At 37.1% G+C, this 24073-nt stretch overlaps 2 protein-coding genes and 1 long non-coding RNA gene across 3 annotated transcripts; 2 read left to right on the top strand and 1 right to left on the bottom strand.

Annotated features, from left to right (window-relative positions):
* Positions 1 to 1379: 1379 nt before the first annotated feature.
* LOC147518735 (cellulose synthase A catalytic subunit 8 [UDP-forming]-like) lies at positions 1380 to 16880 on the top strand. Its single transcript, XM_086593995.1, has 24 exons — positions 1380 to 1542; positions 1615 to 1711; positions 1788 to 1849; positions 1956 to 2012; positions 2416 to 2475; positions 2842 to 2898; positions 3090 to 3132; positions 3557 to 3634; positions 3956 to 4286; positions 4357 to 4507; positions 5113 to 5193; positions 10738 to 10948; positions 11333 to 11409; positions 11580 to 11631; positions 11729 to 11873; positions 12635 to 12901; positions 13103 to 13448; positions 13600 to 13737; positions 14011 to 14136; positions 14228 to 14440; positions 14526 to 14775; positions 14887 to 15086; positions 15413 to 15766; positions 15948 to 16880. Exons 1-24 carry the CDS (start codon positions 1447 to 1449, stop codon positions 16533 to 16535), a joined length of 4080 nt encoding a protein of 1359 aa, XP_086450121.1. The 5' UTR covers positions 1380 to 1446; the 3' UTR covers positions 16536 to 16880.
* On the top strand, positions 5971 to 10369 carry LOC147518736 (Tetratricopeptide repeat (TPR)-like superfamily protein). The gene is made up of 4 exons (XM_086590490.1): positions 5971 to 6245; positions 6531 to 6625; positions 6693 to 6760; positions 7241 to 10369. Exons 3-4 carry the CDS (start codon positions 6736 to 6738, stop codon positions 9910 to 9912), a joined length of 2697 nt encoding a protein of 898 aa, XP_086446616.1. The 5' UTR covers positions 5971 to 6245; positions 6531 to 6625; positions 6693 to 6735; the 3' UTR covers positions 9913 to 10369.
* Positions 16881 to 21046: 4166 nt separating the features above from the next.
* Positions 21047 to 21771, bottom strand: LOC147518734 (uncharacterized). Its single transcript, XR_015214114.1, has 2 exons — positions 21667 to 21771; positions 21047 to 21599 (listed from the first exon to the last, which is right to left on the bottom strand). It is a non-coding gene; the product is annotated as an uncharacterized LOC147518734 (long non-coding RNA).
* Positions 21772 to 24073: the final 2302 nt, after the last annotated feature.

Raw genomic sequence — 24073 nt, 5'->3', positions numbered from 1 at the left:
TCTTTGTAAAGCCGGTTACAATAGTGCCATTTGCAAGTCCAAATGGAGAAGCTCGCCAGATATGACCCTTTTATGCTTAAAATAGTTATTAATCAGCGTGGAAAAAGTAATGTTGCAATAAAATCGTATAAGATTCATATAACTATATATTTTAGGATAGTATCATTATCTCATAGTCGTCCTTTTCCAGATGTAATTAAAAAAACTTCTAATTACAGTCAAATTACAAAACAAAATGGACTATTCACCCTATGAAATATATATATACCAACCACATACATGCTAAACACAATTTATTCCATGACAATATATGTTTTTTTTTTATTAAACTACTATAATAAAAAAAAAATAAGATAATCAAACATACAACAAGAATCAAACATACAACAAGAAGATCGTGGAGTACAAAACAAAACACAATGTTTCACTGAAGAGTGCACTTAGAGAAATTTTCAAAAAAGAAAAAATTTATGAAGAACCAGTTTACAGTTCAATATTTGAGAACTATCAGTACGTAGCGGATGTCGCAATCAATGTGCCTATACTAAGAGAATACCATCAAGATCCAAATTATCCTAGCATACAAACATCATTTGGAACATACCAAACCAAGAAAGTTGACTCAAAAAATGTTGTTGCAGGAAATGTCATACGCTATCTACAACAGATCGATATACAAGTTTGAAGTACTAGATGTGAACTACAACGAACTCATGACTAGACGTGAAGAGCTCTACGAAGCCAAATATTCAAGTAGAAGAACTTCAAATGCAGAATGAAGCATTGTGCGTAATGAATATAATTCGGTTATCGCTTAAACATATGGTATGTTTTGAGTACGTGTTATATTCCAACATATGGTATGTTTTGAGTACGTGTTATATTTCTTGATTGTTGCGCTATATTTTGATATAGTTTATATAGGTGGATGATAAGAATTGTTATTTAGGATAATAATAACCCAAAAATAGAAATAAAACCTTTTGTCAAAACCCTTCTAAAAAAATTAGAAAAACATAAACCCTTCAAATAAAGTATACAATGAATCATTAGCTATCAATATACATATATTATTTATTCAAGTAGATTTTAGGCTTTTGAGTCATTAGCTATTTATGTAGCAAGTCCGGCCATAGGCCGGGCCAAATGGCTAGTAGGGACAAAAGATTAGACTTTAAATCATTTTGTAGGTGAAGTTGTGGTTGTTTTAGATTTGGTTCTTATTTAAGGTCTTTCTAGGAGCCAGCCTATCTTAAAAACAACAATCTTTGGGCTTTTGTGGACCCATTATTGCATTGCTGATTTGCACTTTGCAGTCAAAGTTTTTAAGCCCAAATCCAAAGTAAAGGGGGCGGGACTTAAAAGCACGGTAGTAGTAGCACAGACCGCAGAGAGTTTCGAGGGAAATATAGAAAGCTCGGAGAGAGAGAGAGAGAGTGTGAGAGAATGATGAAGCCAAGACGACTGAAAGGACACAAGAAAACCGTAACCTGCTGTATAGCTTCACGCACTAGGCCTGGACTCATTGCCACTTCATCCGAGGTACCCACTTCTTCATTTCCTCTTACAATTTTTTTTTGTTTAGTCCACTGCGTTTAATATTCTGATTCATAGGATGGATGCATTTGCTGGTTTGATATGAGGTGTAAAGATGTAGTATTTACCATGGACCTAGACAAGAAACCCATTTCATCTATATGTTTTAATCAAGGTAACTTTTTTTCTTTCTTCATTTTACTTTGTTTTAAGATAGAAGCAAAATATTATTATTTTTTTTAATTGAGCAGGAAATGAAGATATTCTCTATGCTTGTTCTGGGACAGAAGTCATTTCTTTTGATGTGAATATGGTAATTGTTAGTAAATTAATAGTTCAATTGTTCGTTTGTTTTTTAATGTTTTATCAACATTTTCTGGAAGTTATAACTAAAATGGTCCAGCTATTATACCTTGGAGGCGTCGTCATGGAAGCCTTTGGAAACTTACAACCACAACAAGGAGGAGATAAATCAGGTATATATAAGTTCATCAATAGACATAAACTCTTAAATTTGAAGGATATGCACTTGGCGTTGGATGCTTATACAGTTATACTAGCTGTGACATGACCACTGACTAGTATTGTAGAGTCTTGCTCGTTTTATGCCTTCAACATGTTAATTACGGAAGTCCAAACCAGTCATCCTGTCTGCCTTCAATGTTCTTTTGTTTTTTTTTAAGAACAATTCGCTTATTTGCTTCAACTATATCTACATTTTGATGTTCTTCTATTCATTGTTAAAATTGCTACCTATATTGGTATACTTAGCATTTGAATTTTTATGGAGTACATCTATTATGATGCTGATTTGCTTTGTTGCTGTATTCTACATAGTAACGCTTTATGAAAATTGAATATTGTCTTGCGTCTCTGCAGATATCCTGCAACTCTAAGTCATCTTTCCTTGCTGCGGCAGATGATAGTGGCGGCATAAAGGTTTTTATTTGTCACGAAATAACTTATTGATTTGCCTTCGTTCTAACTTTAGTTGCTTCACAAAAAGAGATGTGTACTTGTGACTAATGTATATCCTGAGTGGCTGAGTGTATTATAGCCTTTGTTATTCTACATGCCATGCATGTTAAGGGAAAAGCATCTTGGAATAATGTGCACGAGCGTCTATTGGCATCTTTTTGTTACTTTGGTGTCATCTTTTTCCAAATCATGAATAAAATGGTCACTTTTAGATTCTTACATAATTTTATAAATTAATAATGTAAATAAAGAATGCACCGTACTTACAAATATATTATGATGTTTTTACTTCGTTTGGTGGAATGTTGACTTCGGTGTCTTTTACAGATCATTGACATTCGTCAGCATTGTCTTTACAAAACATTAAGATCAGGACACACAAGTGTATCCTTTCACATTTTCGTAGAAGCAATTTTTGGAATGGGCATTTTGATATGTATGGTGTGATTGACATTATAAGTAATCACAATAAGTCCCCGCATTGTGTTATATCGCTCCCCCCCCCCAATACAATTTTTTTGTCTTGGAATATTTCGTATCGTAACTCGAACTATTATCCTTGACCATCTGCTTAGATTTGTAGCAGTGTGCAATTTCTTCCTTGGAGACCTTGGGAAGGTACTGTTTAATGTCTAGTCCTTCCCATGAAATTTAAGCTCTGTTTTTTTCCGGGCTAATAATGTCATATTGTACAGTTAATTTTTAAATGAAGTAAGGTACACACCTTTATATTTGCTCTTCAAAGTATTCTAAGATTGCAAACAATAATATCCTTTTTGACAAGTAAAGGTTGATATATTTATAGAGAGTATAACCCTCAGTCTGACCTACTCTATTAACCCATTACTTCTACTAAACAGATTAAATCGAAACCCCTCCCTTAATAAGAACACTATGCGATTTGGAGTTAAATTCTTTTATGGAAAGAGTCCCCTAGATTAATATTTATGTTTATTTGAAGTGCAATTTGTAAAATATACATCTTGTTTCCTGATTATTATCCTTTTTAAGGGTCATTAACTCGATGTACATATTACTGCAGTCATTACTGGTGGTCTCGATGCAAAACTTGTAATGTGGGACTTCTCCAAAGGCAGGCCGTGCAAAATCATGGATTTTGGTTTGTACATGACCTAACTGCTTATTTCTTGTTGATTCATCTTCCTTCTTCTATGCACGTAAAATTGCTTGTGCCTGTTGGTACTTCTCAGAAAAAACTCCTGTGACACCTGCCCCCCCCTCCCAACACACACACACCCGCTTACTTTTCACCTAGGCAAAAAAAAAAAATTTTTTGGCACAGGTTGACTTCCCTTTGACACACTTCACACCATTGGTACATGTTCGTGTTCCTCAGTTCCTAGCGCACTCTCTATTCCGCACATAATTTGGAAACTAAAGTTTATACAGATCTGTTTTATGATATTTTACTTTATTGCAGGGTTGCCTGACATGGAGAGTCATGGTAGTGGAGGACAATGCTTCAATCCTGCTTTCATTCATGCAGTTGCAATTCCTGAGGTGGATATGCTGGATAAATCTGGCAAGGTTTGTGCAGTGGCTAGGGGTGATGGCGTGGTTGATGTAATAGATATTGAATCTGAGATTGCTTCTTCAAAGTTGAAAAGTTCCATTAGGCCCCGAACAGGATCACAATCAAGTTCTGGAAACGTCAAGCCAGCTGCAACTACAACAACTCTCATTCAAGAAAGTGGAAAAAGGTTACATTTAGACAATTCTTTGGGAGGACATACTGCTGCTGTATCTTGTGTGTAAGTGGCCTTTTTTCTCAGACCAGATTCTTTGTGTATGCATAAAAATAGCTCATGCAATTTTTTCCAGGTCATTTTCATTATTTGCGGAGAGAGGGAGGTATATAATATCAGGTGGAAATGATGCATCCGTGAAGGTATGGGATTGGTCCAAGCATAGGGATGCTGTGGAAACCAGTAGAACTAATCTCCTGGTTCAGAACATTAGTTTGAGCAAGAAAGTAAGTTTCTCTTCATCTTTACATAAAACAGATTCTTTCCTCTTTATTAAAGCCGGTTTTCTCTACGTACAATGAAAAGAAGGGGACAGTTTTACAATATCTGATAATGCAAAATTTCTTCTCTATCAAGCAAATGTTTTTCTGTTCCAATTGAATTGAATTCACCTAGTTCTCACGGGGGAGTTTCAAGTCAATTTCAAGTTCTCATATATAGTATGCCCTTAGTATGCTAGTAATCTTAAGATCGTATACTTTGGTCATGCATAGGCTGAAAACTTATGCTTCCACCTAGTAGGAGGAAACCAAAGTGTTGACACAGTCATATATTAGATATCGTATGGTCCCTAATTAGGTGGAATATAGTAGTATTGATTTAATTTTTGTTTTAATCTCTTCAAGATGAGATTATCAGAGTATGTAGAGATCACAGCGTGATTAGGGTTTGAAACATTAGCATGGTCATCATCTTGTTGCAACTCTTCTTTACTGTTCTTTACAATATCGCTCTTGCTATGCCAAGTTGCTCTGCACTGGTCTCGTAGAATCTTCATCCCAGTCTAAATATATTTTACCAAAAGTCTGATTCGGAAATTCATTTTTGACAGGTCAATTGGTTATGTACTACACCTTCTGATTCCGAAAACCTTGTTGTATGTGACACATCCAAGGTAGTTAAGGTCTACACGGTTACATAAGATTCTTGTTGATGCTTTCAAGCTTGTTAATGTACCGGAAACCTGCAAAATGAGATTCCTGGAGGAAAAAGGCATACCTTTTGTGGTAGCACTGCAGTTATGTTCTGACATATCTTTTCGATCATGGTCAGCAGCAGCATAGGCCTGGGGTTTCATTAAAGAGAATCTCCTGTGAAGTGTAGAAGCAATGCGCCGATGTCATGAGTGTCTACCTTTCTTCCTTTTATCTCTTTTTGGCTATGGACTGTTCTTAGGACTTGTGCATTTTTCCAACTTATCTGTGTGATAAACCAATTTGTAGGTGTACTTCATCAGTAAAAAAATTCAAATGATGAATGGTGATTGTTGACTAAGAAATTTGTTTGCGGGGGGAGTGGAATTGAAAATAAACAGGACTGCTGCTACACATTTTCGTTATTGTTATCACTTCTCAGTTCTCACTATGGTCAGCTACCACGTTTCTATGCTTTGCTTCGGAATCCATAGAAGCAGAATAGACTGGTGTGTTTGTTAAATTTTAGCTAATGGAAAAGAAAAGAAATAAAATGGGTAGTCCACTATGAAAAACTATGTAAAAGGCGGACCACTCTTATTTTCCTTTTCTTTCCACATTGTTTCCATAATAACAAGAGTATGTCTTCAGTGCGCGAGATGTATGGTGCGCAGATAATGTGGGCCTTTGGATCAGTACTTTTGTCATGCAATACACACGCACCCCTTGCAGATTTGATAGCATACCATACGGCCTGCGCACCATAGATTTAGCCTAATAACAAACCCACTCTAAACTCTAAACTCTAAACTGAAGTACTATCTGCAATTATTTGTTGAGCCTCTAATTCCCAAAAACACATAAAGAGAAACACATAAATCAAAATCTCGATTCTAACTTGAAATATCGCATCGATTCCTCAGATTTCGACACGTGAGTTAACATTTTTGTGCAACTGGAGTTAGCAAAAATGTTGAGCAAAAAATAGCGTAAAGTGTAGTTGAACACTTGAACATGTGGAAACATTGTTCGGGACCTATCTTCCTGTTGGGTACATTTCCACCTTCTCCTCTCTATTATTCTCAATTTTTAGCTAGTGCCGTACATAAAGTTTGTTTTTTTTTTTTTTATTGGAATTCAGTTATGAGTTATGAGTATTTTGGAGTGCACGTGTACCCATTGTAAACAAAATGAAAGAGTGTATAACTTGTTTTTACATATTTTTCTTTTGCTCATACATTGTTCGAGGAAATGTCGTCTTCAATACTTGTTTGATAATGTTGGTTAACTAGGAAACAATGTGACACATTTATTTATGCTTTTCTTGTCATTTCAGGATTTGCGGTGGAGGCTCTGTACTTATCAGATATATGATTCATTGTCATTTAGCCAATGCCGGTTAACTTTGATAGATTGTTTATTGTTGCAAAGGTTAGTTTTTGGGTTTGAGTTTCATTACATCCTCTTTATTTGTGACATTGCTTATATTTTAATCTAGGTGAAGAGATAGAGACGCATGTGAGCTATACAGTCACATAAGAATGAAGAGACTCTTGAACAAACGAGGTAATGCATTTATCTTACAAATTATGTTCATACTGTATTATACTGTAGAGTTTCTTGAAAACTGGCCTTTACAGGAAGACTGAGTCTTTTGCTTACCCAAGTCCTGTTTGTGTATTTCTGATCACCTATTTCTTATTAGATTTTTGTAGTTTTTACATTAAGGAGAAAAATGTTATCACTATGGTTCGTTCATGTGAGGAAGTGTTTAATTTACACATTTCGGTTTCAAATATATAGAAATGTGTGCTTAAAATTGTAAATTGAATTTAAAAGTGCGAAAAATCCAGAATGTTGAGTTCATCCATGATAATATCCATATTTCATAAATATCAACGTTTTCCTTGATGCCAATTTTTGACAGATGGTTTCAAACCCCCAAAATTTTGTTAAGTCTGATTGTCTTCTTTTCCACTGCATTAAGTCAAAAGGTTCAAGACTATAGTTGTTAAACGATATTCTTGTTGAGTTGTTGCATTGCAGGAATCTGGCATTTTGATCTGAAGTGTTCTGTTATCTACACTGGATACAAGGAGTTATCCTCCTTGCATAATGGGTCTTCTACTGATCCAGATGGGGAAGCCACTGCCATTGTAGATAGGGGTAATCAAAATGTCCCTAGGAGGAGGGACGATACAGTAGCAGGAGTAGGTGATGTTTGCCGCATTTTAAGTTGTCCTTGGGGACCAGCCATGGAGGAAGAATTATATTCACTGGACAAAGAACCTCAACCGGAACTGGTTATTGGAGTCTTAAAGAGGTTGAAAGATGTCAATTTAGCAACAAGCTATTTCCGATGGGTAGAGCAAAAAACTGGCAAATTGCACAGTCCTGGAGCCTATGATATGCTCTTGAAGTTGATGGCTAGATGTAAATGTTTTGATAATTTGGAACTGGTTCTGGAAGAAATGAGTCTTGCTGGGTATGACTTCTCAAACAATACCTGCATCGAATTAGTCACCATCTGTGTAAACTCTCAAAGGCTTAAAGACGCTTTTAATCTGATACAAAGCATCCGTAAATTCAAGTTCCGCCCTGCTTTTTCAGCTTATACAACTCTAATTGGTGCCTTTGCTGTGGTCCACGAGCCTGGTCTCGCGCTTACCCTGTTTCAGCAGATGCAAGAGCTGGGCTACGAAGTGAACATGCAGTTATTCACAACTCTTATTCGGGTGTTTGCCAAGGAAGGCCAGGTTGATGCTGCTCTTGCTTTGCTGGACAAAGTGAAGAGCCATGCTTTTGAAGCAGATACCGTCCTGTATAATGTTTGTATTGATTGCTTTGGCAAGGTGGGTAAGGTGGATATGGCCTGGAAATTTTTCCATGAGATGAACGCACAAGGCCTTGCACCTGATGATGTGACTTATACTAGCATGATAGGGGTTCTTTGCAAAGCAAAAAGGCTGGATGAAGCTGTGGATCTATTTGAGACGATGGAACTTAATAGGAGAGTTCCATGTGCTTATGCTTATAACACCATGATCATGGGTTATGGATCTGCTGGGAAGTTTGATGAAGCTTACAAGCTACTTGAGAGGCAAAAAGAAAAAGGTTGCATACCCAGCGTGATTGCTTACAATTGTATACTGACTTGCCTTGGGAGGAAGGGTAGAGTAGATGAGGCTCTGAGGATTATTGAGGAGATGAAGAAGGACGCAAAACCCAATCTTTCAACCTACAACATTCTTATAGACATGCTTTGCAGAGCAGGAAAAATTGAGTCTGTTTACGAGACTCGAGATACCATGGAAAGAGCTGGCTTGTTTCCCAATGTCTTGACTGTGAATATAATGGTTGACCGCTTGTGCAAGGCACAAAAGGTTGACGAAGCTTGCCGTATCTTTAAAGATATGGCTCAAAAGAGTTGTACCCCCGACAAGATCACATTTTGTTCTTTGATAGACGGTCTGGGCAGATTTGGCAGGGTTGATGAGGCTTACAGTTTATTTGAGAGAATGTTGGATGCAGGTCATAACCCTGATGCTGTCGCCTACACGTCCCTCATTAGAAATTTTTTCAGGTATGGCAGAAAGGAGGATGGGCATAAAATCTACAAAGAGATGGTACGCAGAGGATGTGCTTTGGATTTGACCTTTCTTAATACATACATGGATTGTGTTTTCAAGTCTGGTGATACTGAGAAGGGCAGGGCTTTATTTGAAGAGATCCGAGCTCGAGGATTTACCCCTGATGTACGGAGCTATTGTATCTTGATTAATGGCCTGATAAAAGGTGGCTATGCACGAGAAACTTACAAGTTATTTTATGCAATGAAAGAACAAGGATATGTCCTGGATACTCTTGCTTATAACACTGTCATAGACGGGTTTTGCAAGTCTGGTAATGTAAACAAAGCTTACCAGCTATTGGAGGAAATGAAGGTCAAGGGCCTTCCACCTACTGTGGTTACCTATGGATCTGTCGTGGATGGGCTTGCTAAAATTGACAGGCTTGATGAGGCATACATGCTCTTTGAAGAAGCCAAGTCAAGGGGAATAGAGTTGAATGTCGTAGTGTATAGCAGTCTTATTGATGGGTTTGGGAAGGTGGGTAGAATTGATGAGGCATATCTTATTCTGGAGGAGTTGATGCAGAAGGGTTTGACACCTAATGTCTATACATGGAACTGTCTTCTTGATGCCTTAGTTAAGGCTGAGGAGGTTGATGAGACTCTTGTCTGCTTTCAGTCCATGAAAGATTTAAAATGCACCCCCAATACGTTCACTTACAGCATCCTCATTAATGGTCTGTGCCGAGTTCGAAAGTTCAACAAGGCTTTTGTCTTTTGGCAAGAGATGCAAAAACAAGGGTTACAGCCTAATGTTATTACCTACACTACCATGATCACTGGGCTTGCAAAGGCTGGGAACATAGCAGTGGCAAATGAGTTATTTGAGAGGTTCAGAGCAGGTGGTAATATTCCTGATTCTGCTTGTTATAATGCTTTAATTGAAGGATTAAGCAATTGTAATAAAGCAATGGATGCATTTACACTGTTCGAGGAAACCAGATTCAAAGGTTGTAGAATAAATACAAAGACTTGTATCACCCTTTTGGATGCATTGCATAAGGCTGAATGTCTGGAACAAGCTGCAATTGTTGGTGCTGTCTTGAGGGAAATGGCCAACTCTCAGCATGCATCACGACTTCTTTAATAGTATAAAGGTGTAATGAGATTAAGACAATGGTCAATGGTGGATGGTTGTTGCTGTTGCTTCATTCATATCCAGGGTAATCCAGCATACCATGGTTTCTCTTCATCCTACCGATGTAGCCAAAAGCTCTATATCTCCGGGACTTCAGTGCAAGCTTCCTGAGCTTTCCACACCTTAGGACGCCGAAGGTGCCTCTGAGAATGCAGATGAGTCTAAAGGAAGTCTGAAAGAGAAACCTATACGGATGATTGATCATACAAGGTAGTCACTAGTCAGAAACGTATGCTTTATCAAATGAATTTTGTGTATTCATTACTTGTGGGGTGTTATTTTAGAACAGAACTCGGATGAATAATTACAAAGAGTTGTACAATGGACTTGAGAGTTGTGTATACTGTATACTAGCAAGCACAAGAACACTGAAAGGGGAGCAAATTGTTTAATTTATTATTAACGATATCCAATGAATGCAACTGTAATTCTCTCCTCTTTTGTGGTGGACATACATACGGTACGGTTATGTAGAATTCAAACAAAAAGCCCAAGCCCAATTTCAGGCCCACAATTGCGAACTAAGAAAGTTAGCTAAAATGTCCAGATATTAGACCCCACCTAAAAACGTTCCTTAGAAAACCCGCCAAGAAAAAAATTTAAAAGAAAAAGAGACGTTGCTTCATATTTTCCCTTTCTGCAAAAAACAACTGAAACCAACACCTCAACTTCTCTTCCTTCTTCACCAAACATGCCAACAACACTTTCTAATAAACACCAACAACCCAAACCCAAACTTGCTAGTATTAAAAGGTACAAAATGAGGAACTCTAGTTGAGCTGGATTTTATTCAAAATGATGTCATCTGGAGTTCCTTTGTGCAACTCTTGTGGAGAAACACTTGGGTTTGCTTCGAATGGTGAAGTTTTTGTTGCTTGCCATGAATGTAACTTTCCCCTTTGTAAAACTTGTCTTGATTATGAGGTGAAAGAAGGGAAAACTGGGTGTTTGAGATGTGGTGCTCCTTTTCCTGCTGATAGCTTGGGTTAGTTCATTATTTTTCTCTTTCCTGTTTTTATAGCGATTTAGTTATTTGAAACTCATGCAGATAAATTGTTTGCATATATTCTCCAATTGTACACTATGTTTGTTTCATGAAAATAGTATAAATACTGAATATGTATGTTTGTTTGCCATATTACTAGACTGTTGAGGGACAAGTCAAATATATATTGGTCTTAAGTTATCAGAACTCGATCGTTGAGTTGGATCTGACCAGGACAATACTCCTAACACATCTTTGATGTAGTTCCTTGCCTTTCGGAATGCCCATCTTACCATGTGTCATTTCAAGTTCTTTTGTATCATGCACGAATTTGTGGATTGGTATTTAAATTTCTTGATAAATATATTGATACTGGTTCTTCAGAGAATCCATCAATGGAGGATGTTGACATGGAAGCAGGAAACCGCACAACAATGGCATCTCATCTACATGATAGTCAAGTAAGCTCTTTTGGTGCCTTACAAAATGCTTGTGTTGAGTACTAGGGCAGAACAATGTGTTGTACTCTTATGTGTTTTCAGTGTGAGGTTCGAATTGATTTGATGTTTCAGCACAGACTTTCACTTTGTTAGGGAAACTGATTTCTTCATTGTTTTATCTATGTCCACAGGATGTTGGAATTCATTCGAGACATTTAAGTAATTTCTCAGCAGCTGATAGTGGTGAGTTTTGTTGTCTATCTCTATCAGTGATGGGTATCTATTTTTTAGATTTAAAAATTCGAAAGGCATTAAGTTGGCTATTGATTTTGTTCTGAAGAGTCATATGCGGAATCTGGGAATCCAATATGGAAGAACAGGGTGGAAAGTTGGAAGGAGAAATCAGATAAAAAGAAAAAGAAGCCTGCAAATAAAGGTGGCCAAGAACCTGAAATTCCATCTCAGCAGCAGATAGAAGAAAAACAGTAAGTATATATGCTGTATCAGAAGAAATTGCATTGGTCCTTATGCAAAAGCACCAAGCTGAACTGTGGACAAACGAAGAAATCTCCCGAAGTAGGAATTTATCAAGACTGAATAGAAACATTCCTGTTTTACTTGCAGATGATAACTTCTTCAATATTTGTATTTGCTGAGTACCATTTCCTATATAATCATTCAAACTTAACTTTCTCCTCTATTACTATCCGTGCAAGGGAGAAGAATCTCGTCCTAATGTGTTTGTTGTTTTTTTAATGTTTTTTCTTAGATTTCCTCTTTTCTTAAAGATGAGTTTTCTTCATATCCTTTGGAACTTAGGTTAAATAATCATTAAAAAAGGTTTTCTTATAGTAAAAAACTGGGCTTGACTTCTCTCAGATATTGTCAATGTCTGTCGGATCTTTTTATCAATGTTGACATGTACAAAACTGCTAATCTGTTTAAAGCTATAGTGGTTTTTTTATTATTATCAATGTAGACATGTATTAACCTGCTAATCTGTTTAAAGCTAAAGAAGTTTATTATTCTTAGTTCGCATTTGTGTTAAACCATACCATCGCTGGTCGAAGAACTTATCTGATTTTCTGCTATACATATTCGTTTGTGCATTATATCTTAACAAAGAGAGTGGCATGTTATCTATATTATCTTTTAATTTCTTGGGATTTCTGATAGTTACATTTGAAAATTCTCATTTTTAAGAGAAAACATCTACATGTTACTGATAAAGATGGTGTGTTTACAGGTCTTCAGAAGGTGTTCAACCTCTTTCTACAATAGTCCCAGTTCCATCCAACAAAATAACTCCGTACAGGATTGTGATTATTACGAGATTGATAATCCTGGGTCTTTTTTTCCACTATAGAATAACAAATCCAGTCGAGAGTGCATATGGTCTATGGCTCACTTCTATCATTTGTGAGATTTGGTTCGCTGTCTCCTGGGTGTTGGATCAGTTTCCTAAATGGTCTCCTATAAATAGGGTTACATATACTGACATACTATCGTCAAGGTATGTCTGAAGAATAACAAAGCCAGTGAAGGATGTTGTATAGTTTTTAGCAACATAAATATGCAAATGTTATTGAATCCAATGAAGTTTATGGATATCACAGAAAATAAAATGCCCTCAATTCGCGAAGATGAATATTACATTAACTCATTGCTTGAATATGTTGTTGAAATAACGATATTCTTATCATGCCTCTTACAGGTTTGAAAGAGAGGGTGGAGTTTCTGAGCTGTCTGCTGTTGATTTCTTTGTTAGTACTGTTGATCCATTGAAGGAGCCTCCTTTAATCACTGCCAATACCGTGCTCTCAATCCTTGCTGTGGACTACCCTGTCGAAAAAGTATCTTGTTATGTCTCTGATGATGGTGCTGCTATGCTTACGTTTGAATCTCTTGCTGAGACTGCTGAGTTTGCTAGGAAGTGGGTCCCATTCTGCAAAAAGTATTCAATAGAACCACGAGCACCAGAGTTCTATTTCTCACAGAAGATTGACTACTTGAAGGATAAAGTACAACCTTCTTTTGTGAAGGAACGCAGAGCAATGAAAGTAAGCAATCCTAATCTTAGTAGCAGATATTGGAAGTAGACTTGTCTAATATCTTCCGTTCTACTTTTGTTAGATGACAGGCTAAAGTTACATAACATTTTTATTATAAAGAAATTAAAAAGCTTAATGATTTCCTTCCATCTGGTTGCAGAGAGACTATGAAGAGTACAAGGTCAGGGTAAATGCTTTAGTAGCCAAGGCTCAGAAGACTCCAGATGAAGGTTGGACAATGCAAGATGGGACATCTTGGCCAGGAAATAAAACTCGTGATCATCCTGGCATGATTCAGGTAATGTGAGATTCTTTTCATTTTCTAAAAAATATGCTGCAAAAAAAAAAAAAAAAAAAAAAAAAAAAAAAAAAAAACTATAAATATTTAGTTTTGTTTCTGACTTTCAGTCTATGGACTTGTTTCCACTTTCCTCTAAATTTTAAGTTTTGTACAGTGTTTCATGCAAATAATGTGGGTGTTTGACTGACTTCACGAATAATACAGGTCTAACCAAAAAAAGTTTGATGTGGTTTTTTGTATGATGTTGCCTCCTAATGTTATTCTCTCTAGGTATTTCTTGGGCACAGTGGTGCTCATGACATGGACGGGAATGAACTTCCTCGACTAGTTTATGTGTCAAGAGAGAAGAGACCTGGGTACCAGCACCATAAGAAAGCTGGTGCAATGAACGCTCTGGTATATAGTTCACACACAACCCTTTTAGAAATTTTGAATTTCATTTCTCATAATTATTTGTAATGATGCGATAAATATTGGATACTTACAGGTCAGAGTATCTGCCATTCTCACTAATGCTCCCTACATTCTCAACCTTGATTGCGATCACTATGTTAACAACAGTCAAGCAGTTCGTGAAGGCATGTGCTTCATGATGGATCCACAAGTTGGTAGAGATGTTTGCTATGTTCAGTTTCCTCAAAGATTCGATGGGATTGACCGCAGCGACAGATACGCAAATCGAAACATTGTTTTCTTCGACGTATGTTCCGAATATGACCATCTTTTATTCATGCAATGCCCAGAATAATTATAGTCGGGTTTTTGAGAAATCTGTTTGCTTTCAGGTTAACATGAAGGGTTTGGATGGAATTCAGGGACCAGTTTATGTGGGTACTGGTTGTATGTTCAATAGGCAAGCACTTTATGGCTATGGCCCTGCATCTTTGCCTAGCCTTCCTAAACCTTCTTCATCTTGCTCTTGGTGTTGCTGCTGCAAAAGGTCCAAGAAGCCTTCTAAAGATGTCTCAGAGGTCTATAGAGATTCAAAACGAGAAGATCTAAATGCCGCCATCTTTAACCTCAGGGAAATCGAGAGTAAGTTTTCGTCCCAAATGTAACCGAGGAGAAAAAAAAAGAAAAAGAAAAAGAAATGAGAAAATTAGCGTTCTCACGTATATGATAATAGTCTGTTTGGTTATTTCACAGACTACGATGACTACGAGAGGTCACTTCTCATCTCACAAATGAGCTTCGAGAAGACATTTGGCATGTCTACTGTATTCATCGAGTCTACGATGATGGAAAATGGTGGTGTTGCTGACTCTGCTAACCCATCAATGATGATCAAGGAGGCAATCCATGTCATCAGTTGTGGTTACGAAGAGAAGACTGCATGGGGAAAAGAGGTCTCTCACCTAGCTGTTTTTTGTATTGCTCTCAAAAAATACATCTTCAATTCATGCAAATTTCATGCCAGACTGTTGATAATGCGAATTGACATGAAATTTATTGGCTCTTCTCTTTCATATTTTTTTCCCCTCCTTTCGACCTTTCCTGGTTACTCCTTCCAGTCTGATTTAAGTATCTCATGTTTATTGCATCGGTTCATCATCGTTCTCATCATTAAGCATTTCTAGTATGAATACTGATCAACTTTCTTTTTGTATAGTGCAACTGTAACATTTATTACATATTGACCTTCATAACTGAATGCTTTCCCGGCCTTTGCTAGATTGGTTGGATATATGGATCAGTCACAGAGGATATTTTAACAGGCTTCAAGATGCACTGCCGTGGGTGGAGATCGATTTATTGCATGCCTGCGAGACCTGCATTCAAAGGATCAGCTCCTTTAAATCTTTCTGATCGATTACACCAGGTTCTCCGATGGGCCCTTGGGTCTGTGGAGATTTTCCTCAGCAGACACTGTCCCCTTTGGTATGGATTCGGTGGGGGGCGTCTCAAATGGCTCCAAAGATTGGCGTATATAAACACCATTGTCTACCCCTTCACTTCCCTTCCTCTTCTGGCATACTGCTCGCTTCCTGCTATTTGCCTTCTGACTGGAAAATTCATCATACCAACGGTAAATACTTTCACCCACTTCCTAACGCATGGTTTTTATCTTGCTTTAATCATTACTTTAAGCTTGGTAACATCTCTTCAGCTTTTTTTGAGACTTCACCAGTATAGTTAAGGTCTTTTAAGGAAGTTTCAGGTGAGATATTCACATTCACTTATTATTTGTACATTTTCTTTAACTTCAGCTCTCAAACCTTGCATCTGTCTGGTTTCTTGGCCTCTTCACGTCCATTATCTTAACTAGTGTGCTTGAGCTACGATGGAGTGGAGTCAGCATCGAAGACTTGTGGCGTAATGAGCAGTTTTGGGTGATTGGAGGTGTTTCAGCTCATTTCTTTGCGGTCTTCCAGGGATTCCTAAAGATGTTGGCTGGCTTAGATACCAACTTTACAGTGACAGCAAAAGCTGCTGAAGATGCAGAATTCGGTGAACTTTACATGATCAAATGGACAACACTTCTAATCCCTCCAACTACACTTATAGTAGTCAATATAGTGGGTGTCGTCGCTGGATTCTCCGATGCGCTGAATAGTGGATACGAAGCTTGGGGGCCACTATTCGGCAAAGTCTTCTTTGCCTTCTGGGTGATTCTTCATCTTTATCCATTCCTCAAAGGTCTCATGGGGAGACAAAACCGGACTCCAACAATTGTTGTGCTATGGTCAGTTTTATTGGCCTCTGTCTTCTCACTTCTATGGGTTAAAGTGGATCCTTTCTTGAAAAAAGTTGACTCTACAACCATTGCTCAGAGCTGCATTTCTATTGATTGCTGAGTTCATCTATTAGCTACTAAAGGAATTCAACGTGAAGTTTGGATTGGAGATGATGATCTCAGAGCCAATGCTGATCATCTCAAAGACGTGATATATTCTGTCTCGAGCTGGGGCATAAGGCCACATTATTTAGGACTGCGAAAAATCTTTCATTTGTGCAAAATTCCAGCACTATCTAGCAAAAACTGCGAGTACTTTGCAGCAAGAAGTTGAGAGTTTGGTAGTTTTGTACACTGGTGAGTTTTGTGTCTGTGTAAAAATTTTCTCCGCTTAATAGTCGTGAAAACTTAGTGTGAGAATTCAGTTGTCTTATAAATAAATATAAGTGAACTGACAATTGATCTAGCAGTCTCTAAACAGTTAAAATTGGTTTTCCGAACTAATCGGTTGAGGAATCAGTGGTTTAATTTTATTTTTTTTTTATTTTTATTTTATTTTTATTTTTTTATTTTTTTATTTTTTTTTGATAGGCAAGCGGGGTTTTTTAATTAAGAGGTCCCCTACCCCTTCCCATAGGGAAAAAAATGAATTATTACAACCTTAAGTACTTAACCCCATTAGCATCTTCAAACACTATTTTCTTTATATCTTCAGAAAATGAGCTTGGGGTGAGTTCAATAAAGAAAACATTTGGTACATTCTCTGCTAATTTATCTGCTAACCTATTACATTCTCTAAAAATGTGAATAATATCAAATAACTCTAGGCTAGCAATCTGCTTCTTTATGTCTTCAATCATCTTCTTTGCTCTCCATGGTTGCTTTCTTTTCTTGATGAGCGACAGCACATTTGTTGAATCGGTTTTGCCTTTAATCTTCTTTTATGTTGTACTTGTGTGCTAACTTCAATCCTTGATGTAGTCCTTCTAACTCAATGAAAGCAATTGAATGGAAATGAGACTTCCCTTTCTTTCTTTGCCATTACTTGTCCTTGATCATCTCTTAAAAGTAAGCGCCCATCCTCCTTGCATGCCTGTTAGTGTACCATCGGTGTTTAAGTTCACTATTCCTATCCCGGCTTTCTCCCACTTACATCTTATAAGCTTTAATGAGATGGGTTCGGTGTGGACATTCCATCTCTGCATAAACTCATCTCTTTCCGCCCCTTCCTTCATCTTGTATGTGATCGAGCTTAGCTTTGTCTTGACGTCGTGCATGATTAGTCGTACCATTTCATTAAGGAATCTTGTTTTTTCTCGAATATCCTATTGTTCCTCTCCTCCAAATCCGGTAGATAAACGCGCGATTTTGTGACCAGTTTTTAGTCGTCTTTCTTCTTTGCTTTTCCCCTTGCTATTTTGACACGACCACTCAATTTCGTCTTGCCACGTCCTCCTCATATCTTTTTGCTGTAACACGCTAATGACATCGATGAACACCATATATTTTTTAAAGAGCACTCGAAGAATAGGTGTTGATGGGTCTCTGTCTCCCTCCAGCATAACACACAAATGTCATCGTGTATAATGTCTCGCTGTCGCATTTTATCCCTTGTTTTCAGTCCTTCATTGAAGAACATCCATCCAATGAATGAGTGGCGTGGAATTATGTTTGGAAACCAAATTAAGCCTTGCCAAGCTGGCGTCTGCCTAACATTCCTTAAGCTATCGTAAGTGTCCTTTAGCGTGAACTCTCCTGTGAATGTCTCCTTCCATACCACACTATCGTCTCCCCCTTCAATCTCCACCTCCTCTTCCATCATCGTCACTATCTCATTCATATGTATTACGTGTCTTTGTGGAGCAGCCCATTTCCATTCTCTATTAAGTTCGATACTTTAGTATTAAAGTTACCTATGGAAGCATATCGTAATACTTGTGGGAACTTGTCTCTAAGTATTCTGGCTTTGGATGCCAAGGGTCGTGCCCACAGGTTTGTGTTCCTTCCATCTCGATCTTATACAAAATCAGATTCGACGACCCGGTTCTTAACTTCAAGATGCGTTCCTCCAACTCCGGGAACAATCGGTTGGTATTTTCATTTCCCATAACCTCTTTTGCTTTATTAAGTTCTTCTTCACCCACTTAACCCAAATAGTTTCCTTATTACTTGCTATCGCCATACTTGCTTCAGATTTCTTTGCTTTGTTTCTTTGTTTTCAAGTCTCTTATTCCCAGCCCTCCTTCATCCATAGGATAACACATGTCCTCCCAACTAATTAGCGATTATTTGTCTTGTGTCGGGCCTTTCCACAAGAACTTTTTGCATAAGCTATTGATGTCTTCAATAGTCTTCATTGCAAGTATAAAAGAGGCAGTCCAGTATATACTCACGTTGTTTAGTACTGCTTTCACAAGTTGTAGCCTCCCTGCATAAGAGAGTGACTTTCCTTTCCAGCTCTGTATTCTTTTCTCTACTCTTTCATACAACGACATGCAATCTGAAGCTCTCAGTCTTGTTGTGATCAATGGCAGCCCCAGATACTTCACTGGCAGAGTTCCCACAGGAAATTGTAGTGCATCTTGGATAGCATTACATTGAGCTTGGTCCATTCCGGAGAAGTATACTTGACTCTTGTTTATGTTTACCTCTAGTCCTGCACATTGCTTGAACTTCTGGAGATTTTGGCTTAGACACCTAGCTGTGTCCACTTCACCTTTCATGAATGCAAGTAGGTCATCTGCAAATCAGTGGTTTAATTAGTTATATCATATGTATATATTTGACACTTTCAAAATATATAATAGTATAATCATATATCAAATATTTCTAAATAGTTATCCGAGATACAACAAAAAAAATCAAATTCTCATCATCACATCTAACTAACTCAATTTTGGAGTGCTACATAGATATTAAATACAAAAATTAAGTTAAATATTTAAAAGAATAAAGAAGAGAGAAGCGATAATATATATTAAATAGATAATATAATAAATTGTATATTTAATTTTCGTTAAAGAGGGAAAAATAATTAAACTCTTAGCTTTGTGTATTGATTAGGTTCTAATATTATTAATATGATTTAAGAATCCAATTGGTTAATTTTACGTATTTTTTTTAGTGGGAAACCAACATTTTCAGTAATTTTTTTTCTCGGTTTAGCGAGAAATTAGTCATCTCAACCAATTAATCGGTCAATTCGGTGAGAATTTTTTTAAAATCGGTAAAACTAATTGGTTTACAATCTAGTTTAATCAATAAAATCGTTTCAAAAAGCCAAATCAAATCCACCAAAGATCTTTGAAAACACAGGTTGATGTTATTTATTAAAAAGAATAAAAACCAACAATGAATCAAAAGTTCAAAACCAAAACCAATGAAAACTGATAAAAGATTATGAGGAGAGCGAATTAAAATGCTATTGCAAACAAATGGAGAACATTAGAAAAGTTAGGGGTGTTTGTTTTTTGGTTTTTGCAAGTATTTACTACTTATTTGCAATTTCCCCCAATTAAGTAGTGGACTATTTTTTTTTTTGGATATTTGTTTTTCAGTTACTTACAAATGGTAGACTCTTTTTATAGTATATTTTTGTTATTTATAAGTACCAAAAGTGTAAGTAGCAAAATTTAACTTACAAAACTTTTAAGTAGCAAAAAAAAAACAAACACCTCGTTAGACTACACAGGATGCCATTGTTTCCATGTAACTATTGACTTTAAAATAGCTTAGGCGAATACAAATATGTTTTTTGTGTTGAAATCACACGAGTTGGATTGAAGTACTAGCACAATTCAAAACAAATCATACACATATTGTTTTAAAATAACTGAGTACACTGGGTTGTAGGGGTGGCCCTGAAGACAACTGACACAGGTGAGCGGTTGGGGCTTCCAAATACTGGCTCAAAATCAGGGCCCCATCCTCCATAGTAATCCATAGTAATGTATTGTATATTAGCTTAGTAAAAAATAGACATACAGATAAGGTAGCTTAGTTGGCAATAAGACTAAAATTCTACTTGATATTCTTGAACTCAAGACTTTAAGCTTGCTCAAATGCCTCAAAGTCAACTTTTGCTATTTTTTTCAAAAAAAATAGAATATCTCGCCGATATATCTCGGTAAATTTGTACACCGATATCGATATTTCCGATATATATCCACCGAATATTGTACCTCTTTTTTTCCGAGATATATCGGAATTTCCGATATGAAACTTTATATCGTCGATATAATCGATATTTTCGATATAATCGATATATATCGATTGACTTTTTGACCATTTTTAAATATAAATCCGATATTTTCAATATATTTCCGATATTATATTTATGATATATCCAATATTTCCGATATTTTAAATAGTTTGGACTGGTCACTAAAAAAACCGATATTTTTTATATATCCGATATATCTCAGTTTTTGAGTACACCGATATATTAACCGATATCGATATTTTGGGCCTTGGATGAGGATACCATAAAAGCATAAACCAACTTGGCTCGTTTTCAAATATAAAAAAACATGTTTAGTTTAGCTCCTATTTTTCTTTGGGTTAATTGGCCGAAACCCCCAATTTTATTGTTTATCTCCAAATTTTAAATCACCACAAAATACCCCTAGTCCGTCTCGGAAATCATCCATATTTACTCTATTAACTAAAATACCCCTGAGGTAAACACTGTATCTCACCAAACTCTCAAATCAAAGCAATAAGAAAAATATTCCTTGCGTTTGATGGATTGGGTTTAAAGATTTGAAACAATACCAATTGATAGAGACCCAAGTCCTGTTCCAACATGTTATGCAAAAAATTGGCTCAAGAAACTCGATTTTCTAAAACCATGTTATTCATCTTGGTGGTGTGGGTTCTTCGGCGAATGAGGGCGTTGGAAACACTTCATGACCAGCTCGATCTCCACCACACCTTCGTAATCGACCACCTTCATCGGATCCACCAGCTCCAGCTGTTACAGGAGTAGGACCTGGTAATGATAGATCTGGTTATGGTGGACCTGTTGGTGGTGGTTCTTGTTGGGGTGCACCGAGGCAGGATGTAGGCCATCCTGGTTCAGCTGGTGGCCGATTCGGTGGCGGTGGTGGTGGTTGGAATAATAGAAGCGGTGGATGGGGTTGAAGAGAATGGGAGGTGAATCCCTTTGGAGACGATGATGGTGAACCTGCAGAACCAAATGTTTTTGAGAATAGTGGCATTAACTTTGATGCCTATGAACTATGAAGACATACCTGTGGAGACCAGTGGGCAGTTGGGACAATGTGCCACCTCTTGTGAATATTTTTGCAGATATCGATTTAGGAGATGCAGTTAATCAGAATATAAAGAGGTGTAAGCAAGGCCCAAAATTTCGATATCGTTTAATATATCGGTGTACCCAAAAAACGAGATATATCGGATATATCGGATATCTCGGTTTTTTTGGTGACCAGTCCAAAGTTTCTAAAATATCGGATATCTCACCGATATATCTCGGATATCTCGCCGATATATCTCGGATATATCGGATATATCGGAAATTTCAATATTAAATTATTAAAAATTGGTAAAAAAGTCAACCGATATATATCGATTATATCGGAAATATCGATTATATCGGCGATATAAACTTTCATATCGGAAATTCCGATATATCTCGGAAAAAAAGGGGTTTAATATTCGGTGGATATATCTCGGAAATATCGATCTCGGTGTACCAATTTACCGAGATATATCGGCGAGATATCGGATATATCGGCGAGATATCGGATATCTCGGCGATATTTTGGGCCATGGGTGTAAGCATGTGAAGCCAACACTTGTGCAGCGTCATGCCATTCCAATGATCTGGGTAGCCCACGAGGATATCCCTATAGAGATGAGTGTTCCGAGACCGTTGGATTCTAGATCCAATGGTCTGAAAATCAAAAACAAAAAGAAAACAAAAAGGAAGAGAGAGAATATGGGTTTGTTTTTTATTTTCGAGATCCAACGGTCTCAGCTGGCGTCCCTATGAGGATATCCTCGTAGCAGACAAACTCCATTCCAATTTCTCTTGCGGGATGAGACTTGATGGCTTGTGTGTAGTGGGCAAATACTGTTACTAGAGATATTATAATTGATATTTCAAAACTTGTATATTTCGTGGTTATGTTCAAACATTTGTAGGTATTGAGCGGAAAAGAAGAGGAAAAAGACAAGGGACACGTGTCAGAAATTGGATGGGTCAAAAAGCTAAATCAGGATACTATATAAAGACTAGAAGAGCAAGAGAAGATTCATTAGTTGATAATTAGAAAAAACCATTACAAAGAGGAAAGATAAACAGAGAGAGATATTGTAAACTGTTATTGCAAATCAATAAAACATAAATTCAATTCATCTTCTCTCTTTATGCTGTTCATTCATTCTGTTCATTAAGATTGTGTGATCTTAGAACATTCAAGAGGTGTTCTTAGACATCACATTGGTGCCGTCTGTGGATTGAGAACAAGAAAATTTGAAGTTTTCTTCTTCTTCGATATAGAATCCATAGTTTTGTTCTTTGTTTGAAGAACAAAAGAGTGAAAAGAGGTGAGTAATACAATAAGCTTTGAATCATAATGGCTCAAAGGAAGAAAACAAAAAGCAAACGAGTGGATAACGATAATCAATCGCAAACAAGAAATATAAGAGTTTCCGGGAATCGGCGATACCAGGAGGAGAACATGGAAGGTGACACTTCAATTCAAGAAATTTTGAAAGGGGGAAGTGGAAAAGCAAAATGCGATATTACTAGAGGAGAACCAAGAGATGAAGAAGAGGAGTCCGAGTGTGGTTGTAAAGGATATCCAGGGAGATGAGGAAGAGGAATGTAGTTCAAAGTCAGGAAGTCATTTTGTAGAAAAAGCATCGGAAAAACATGAAAGAACTATAGAAGCTTCGCCGATACTTGAAATGTCGATACCACAACCCATCACTAAAGAGATGATACAGGAGATGATGTAAAACTAGCTTCTTGAAAAGACTTCTGCTTCGATAAGAAAACTTGCGGATGATGTCAGCAGAAATCCGATACACCAGAGCATCGAGATGATGCCCATTCCACCAAAGTTCGAACTTCCGAAGTTCACTCAATATGATGGGACGTCAGATCCGATGGACCATCTATTCAGATATCGGCATCAATTTTCGATATACAAAGGTACGGTTTATCTGGATTCATTATTATGTAAATCTTTCTCTGCAAGCCTAAAAGGGAAAGCGTTGAAGTGGTTCTGTTCTTTACCGGAAGGATCGATATCATGTTATCGGGAGATTGAAGAGAAGTTTTTGTCAAATTATGGTCATCAGCGAGTAAAACCGAAGCAGGTGTCAGTATTGTTCCAGCTTAAGCAAGGAAAAAAAGAATCTTTAAAAACTTTCTTATCTTGCTTCAAGGCGGAGGCACAGTTAGTGGAACATTTAGATCAATCGGAAATGACAGCAGTAATGGCGTTTCATACAGGACTTATTCCAGGTTCTGACATGCACAAGTATATGCTTCGGAAGGAGATCAAAACTCTGAGAGAGTTGTATGATAAGACTGAAAAAAATGTGCAAGTTGAAGAGGGAATTATGGCAGCATCGAATCAGTCAGTATTACAGGTATCGGAATCAAATAAGTCTACTAAATAGGAT

Source organism: Coptis chinensis, chromosome 2, assembly GCF_015680905.1.
Source record: "Coptis chinensis isolate HL-2020 chromosome 2, ASM1568090v1, whole genome shotgun sequence".
Taxonomy (NCBI): domain Eukaryota; kingdom Viridiplantae; phylum Streptophyta; class Magnoliopsida; order Ranunculales; family Ranunculaceae; genus Coptis; species Coptis chinensis.
Note: the sequence above shows the minus strand (reverse complement) of the source record. Positions and strands in the feature narration are given on the sequence as shown.

Bases quoted from the DNA above. Each gene is read 5' to 3' on its own strand.
- LOC147518735 (XM_086593995.1), top strand. From the start codon at position 1,447: ATGATGAAGCCAAGACGACTGAAAGGACACAAGAAAACCGTAACCTGC. The intron at 14,441-14,525 runs GTATGTTCCGAA...GTTTGCTTTCAG, and splicing joins GAAACATTGTTTTCTTCGAC to GTTAACATGAAGGGTTTGGA. The intron at 15,087-15,412 runs GTCTCTCACCTA...GGCCTTTGCTAG, and splicing joins AGACTGCATGGGGAAAAGAG to ATTGGTTGGATATATGGATC.
- LOC147518736 (XM_086590490.1), top strand. From the start codon at position 6,736: ATGAAGAGACTCTTGAACAAACGAG. The intron at 6,761-7,240 runs GTAATGCATTTA...GTTGCATTGCAG, and splicing joins GAGACTCTTGAACAAACGAG to GAATCTGGCATTTTGATCTG.